The sequence below is a fragment of the Oppia nitens genome, unplaced genomic scaffold (assembly GCF_028296485.1).
Source record: "Oppia nitens isolate AA-2021 unplaced genomic scaffold, nextdenovo-longstitch-racon4-pilon3 scaffold27_pilon_pilon_pilon, whole genome shotgun sequence".
Classification (NCBI taxonomy): Eukaryota; Metazoa; Arthropoda; class Arachnida; order Sarcoptiformes; family Oppiidae; genus Oppia; species Oppia nitens.
The window spans coordinates 2,124,430-2,129,765 of record NW_026533207.1 but is presented as its reverse complement, the minus strand read 5'-3'; the positions used below and the strand labels follow the sequence as shown (position 1 = coordinate 2,129,765).

At 34.7% G+C, this 5,336-nt stretch overlaps 2 protein-coding genes across 2 annotated transcripts; one reads left to right on the top strand and one right to left on the bottom strand.

Moving 5' to 3' along the window:
- The first annotated feature begins 409 nt into the window (after positions 1-409).
- LOC128954485 (putative uncharacterized protein DDB_G0288537) lies at positions 410-3,375 on the top strand. Its single transcript, XM_054300072.1, has 3 exons — positions 410-622; positions 725-3,024; positions 3,094-3,375. Exons 1-3 carry the CDS (start codon positions 574-576, stop codon positions 3,196-3,198), a joined length of 2,454 nt encoding a protein of 817 aa, XP_054156047.1. The 5' UTR covers positions 410-573; the 3' UTR covers positions 3,199-3,375.
- Positions 3,376-4,004: 629 nt separating this feature from the next.
- On the bottom strand, positions 4,005-4,644 carry LOC128954469 (thermoresistant gluconokinase-like). The gene has a single exon (XM_054300051.1). The coding sequence runs from the start codon at positions 4,611-4,613 to the stop codon at positions 4,005-4,007; it is 609 nt and encodes a 202-aa protein (XP_054156026.1). The 5' UTR covers positions 4,614-4,644.
- Positions 4,645-5,336: the final 692 nt, after the last annotated feature.

Genomic DNA, 5,336 nt, shown 5'->3' with positions numbered 1-5,336 from the left:
TCTAAATTAATAAATAATTATTTTTTTTTATTATAATTCATGTTAATTAGCATGGTAAAAAAAATTAATGTTAATATACAATATATTTATAGTTAAACAAACAAATTAATTAATTAATTATATTATATAATAATTAAATAAATAATTATTTTTTTATTATAATTCATGTTAATTAGCATGGTAAAAAAATAATTAATGTTAATATACAATATATTTATAGTTAACCAAACAAATAAATAAATAATTATATTATATTTTTAAAAATAATAATTAAAAAATAAATTAAAATATCAATTGTTTTAGTAAATAATTAATAGTATCTCTCTATGGTGTTGGCCATCGCTATGATCACAAATGTGGACATTATTTATATATATATATTTGTTGTTTGTTTACAAACGTTATTAATGTTTTGGAAATACATTGAAATAATAAACAAAACCAAAACTAGCGGTCAATTCATTGCAAACACAAAACAAAAAAAAACATTTTTTTTTGTGTTGGACTTTACACCCGACGGGTCATTACATTACTGACCATCAGTGGCCACATCGCAACCGCCGCCGACACACAATGACCGTATTTCATTATATGCCGTCGGAGATTGCCCGACTTGTATTAGGTTTGTTGGCCACTGTTTTTTTTGCGGCCGTATTTTTTTAGTATCTATTTTGCCGCCACTTTTCATCCTATTGTTTGTCCACCCGATTGAATGATCGGTTAGGCTATCTTCGGGAAGTCCAGTGTCCGCTAACCGAACGCCAGTTTGTCGACGAATGCCGACATTTGGCCGAATACGCTGTCGGCCTACGTCACGGCCGCCAATACTCGACCAATATTGACGGGAAATCGTTGGCCGACATTATCGACGGCTATAGCGAAGCGGTCAACAACAAGACCACTGCCGATGCAGCCGCCGATAGTCAACCTCAAGTCCAGCCACCACTACAGCCGCCGCAACCGATAGTCTGCGACACATCGGAGACCATCGAAGCGGTCGGCAAAACGTACGATGAGATACAACGACTGTCCAGACAGTTGTCCAAAATGGAAACATTGTTGAGCCGATTGAATCAATCGGTGGCCGCAAATCATCGACAAGTGATGATCAATGCGGCCAACAATCTTAACAACAATAGCCACTATCGGATAATACCGTCGCCGTCGTCGGTGTCCACTTCTAGTCCCTATTACGCGACCTCAGTTGACACACCCGTAGCCACACCGAACCCGGCCTACTTGTCGTCGTCGTCTGCGGCGACAATGATTACCGAAACGCCGCACAAACAAACAGCTAATACGCCGTCGAAACAGTTGTCAACAGCAGTAACGCCGCGCCGCAAGAGTACACCGCGACGTCTGGCCAATGGTTTGTCGCCGTTTAGGTCGCCGATGTTATCCGCATTGAATTCCAGTTACAATAATAACAGTTCCGGCGGCGACTATTCAGATCATACGCTGGTGGACAACAGCGACCAAATCGACCGAAGCGATGTCCAATTGCAGATGGATATCAACGAACCGCTGGTTCAGCCGGAGTTTATTGTCGAAGAATTACTAAATTTCGAGCCATTGCACGATATTTTGGCCGAAAATATCAATAAAATATTTGCCGCAACAAACAGTAATGATGGACACCATCATCACCAGCAACAACACCAACATAACCGAGAGGTAGCCATAAGACAGTCAAATACGAGTGATAATCATCATCGACAACAACAACAACAACAACAACAATCATCTCAAGACAACAATAACTACGAACAGCCGCCAGAGATACATATCAACGAAAGCGATATGACCAACATATTGGCCAACTTGGAAACGGCACCCGAATTCAATGCCATTCTGGATATTATTACCGAAAAAGAGCTACAAATGACACCCTATAAGGACTTGTCGAGTGTTGAAACGTCTGGCGGATCGTCAACTGTGTCCTCATTGAACACACCGAAGACACCGCAGCAGCAGATGATGCTATTGTCTTCATCGTCAGTACATAAACGTCATAATCATCAACAGTCGTCCAACTCTGTGGTCAAAAATTTGATGACCGATTTGAGTACACCAGAGAAACAACAGCACACTATAACACTGTACGCTGCGTCGGCTGCTTCCCGTAGTCCAGTGGTTAGTAGGAGTAGTGGCGGCGGCAAACCGCGGCGTATGATGACTCCCGTAAAGTTGACGCCCGTCAAACTGATGCGCAGCGATATGATGTCCACTACTAACGCAACCGCCGCTGCCGCCACTGATGACTATCATAATAGTATACCACCAATGATTATACCGTTGACTGGCGACGATTACAATCTGATCCAGAGTTCCCTAACCAATGGTACGATTACTTCGTACTCGCTGTCGACTACGGCATCGGTATCGGCTTCGGCCTCGTCAGCGATGTTCAGCCGAAAAGGCGGCGGCAAAAATGTCAACTTTACAAAGTCGGCGTCCGATCTGCAAGTGATTAAGTCATCCACGACGACTACGGCGACCGCCGCCGCCACCCGTCAAGAGATGCTACCGCCCAGAAAAATATTGCCAAAATTGCCGCCGACATTGGCCGTCACCGCCACCACCACTCAGCAAACATTACCGCCGACAACAACAGTGATTCCCGTTTACGATGTTATTAGTCCGCAAGCGGTCAGCATTATAGTCAACAACGATAACAACAACAGTGCTGCGGGAAATGTCGTACAAATTAACGGCGCGTCCGCTACTATAGCGGCCGCGGCCAACGTTGTTGACCACCAACAACAACAACAACAGGTTTCGCAGATATCTAAACAAAAATCTTTTAGTCATCAACAGCAACAACAACAACACCAACAAAATCATAACAAACAACAACAACAACTACAGTCACGGATGACGACGACAACGAAGGATAATAATAATAAAAATACCGGTAATTATAGCCATAAGCGACACAATACTAGTAGCGATTCGGTGACCAATAATTCCGATGGTAGTCGACGTAGTAGTGGTGGTAGTAGTGAACCGCCGGCCAAAGTTCGGGTTAGTTATTATTATTATTATTACCGATAATTGATTGATTGATTGATTTAATTTTATTTTGTTTATTAGGCATCCGATAGACATTTGCCATCAGTTAATATATTAAGGAAAATGAATGCAACGAATATGAATAAAGTGCTCAAAGATTTTCATTCATCGAGAAAATCAAAATAATTTATTTTTAATTTTTTTTTGTTGGTTTTAATTAGTTTTTTTTAAGTACCGGTAGTTTTTAAGCCAACCAAACAAACAAAAATTATATACCATTTTGTTGTTGTTGTTGTTATTACCGATTATTATTAATACCGTAATAATTGGTATTAATTTTTTTTAGGGAACCGGTAATTAATATTAGGCTAAATTGTATTACCGTTAGTTAAGATTTTATTTATTTTTTTTAAAAAATATGTAAATTATAATTAAAACATAATTAATTTAAATTTACCAGGTGATTTTTTTAATTTAAATATATTTTTTTATAATTACCGGTAATTTTTTATTTTTATTTCTAACTGTTATATATATATAAAACATTTGTAAATATAATTTCATTTTAAGTATTGTATTATAAATTTTTTAATTCATATATAATTCATAATAAGTGAAACAATAGGTTAACAATAATTTATTATTCAATATATATTTATATATATTTTTTAAAAAAGATTTTCACATTTATTTGATTTGTTTTGTGTGAAACTTATTATTATTATTATTATTATTTAAATTTGATATAAAACTAATCTCATTTTAACAATTAGAAAACTTGTATATATTTTTTTATTAAAAAATAAAATAAAAACTGTTAAATATATAAATGTATAAAATTTTTTTGATATTTTGCACACAAAATACTTTATATTTTAATATATATATAAATTACATATTATATAATAAATATATATTTAGTTGTAAATTACATTTACATTTAAATTAAATATTATTTAATAATAATTAAAACAAAACAATCAGTTAATTACTTAACACATAGTATTACTTAACAGGCGTTTAGTAATCTCCTGGACCAGCGATTGGACAACCGTTTCGGTATCGGCACTGATATCCTGTACTATAATTGACGGTTCCATCAGGGGATCCGGTACTTCCAGTGTCTGCCATTGGCTGTCCAACATTTTCGTGGCCATAAAATGATCGGTACGTTCAATCATACGGCTCTCTATTAACTTATACGTACCTTTCAAATAGACAAACTGTACACTAATGGTGGTACTATCGGTCAGCAGCAGCGGGACATCCCTAAGCAGATCACGATAGCAACGTTTCAATGCCGAACAAGTAACTACTATTATGTCCGATTTGTCCAATTGGTGACGGCCAACACCGCTGGCCGCTTGGATTTTACGGGCCTCGGCTACATACGTATCACGAATCTCCGTCAACCAACCCCAACGATCCCCGTCGGTAAGCGGTATACCGGCCGACATTTTCTGGACATTGGCTTCCGGGTGCAGTCGATCGCCTTCAATGTAATGGCACCCAAATTCCTTGACCAGTGCCTCGGCGTATGTAGTTTTACCGCAACCGCACGTTCCCATCAATATGTATACCGGTATGCATTCAATAGTCATTTTCACAATTTATGATTATATCATATATTAAGTTATGATATGTTTTGTGGAAACTAATTATATATATTTGAAACTAATTATTTAGGATATACTGTACACAACAACAACAACAACAAAAATTAATCAATTAATTAATTAAATAGTTAATCACAAATACAAAAAAAATATTGATTTTTAAAAAATAATAATAATTTCATATTTGTTTGATTTATTTGAAGTATTTTTTTTGCCGACAGATATATACCGGTATATAATGTGTGATAAATATTGTATAATAAATACTGTATTCGTATTTTAAAATATTATATTATATATCAAGTATTTAAGTTGATTGAAAGCCAATCACTATTTTTATCACACATTAGTTTAGTTTAATTTGTGTTAATAAGTGTTTATTTAAAGTGCTGTTCAAAAAAAAAATTATTTTAACAATTTTTTTTAATAGTTATGTTATTATATTAAATACTTAAGTGTTATTATTATTAAAATGTGTTATAATTTATATATATATATATATATATATATATATATATATATATATATGCTCTCAATGTTATATCAATAAAAAAAATACTATAAAATAAATCGATATATGATTTTCAATGTAATCTCATAGAAGGGGACATAATTCACACTATAATTATTAATTAATTATATTTATAATATAAAAAAAATTGTTATCAAATAAAATAAAATCTAAACTTTAATTTCTGATTGATTTTG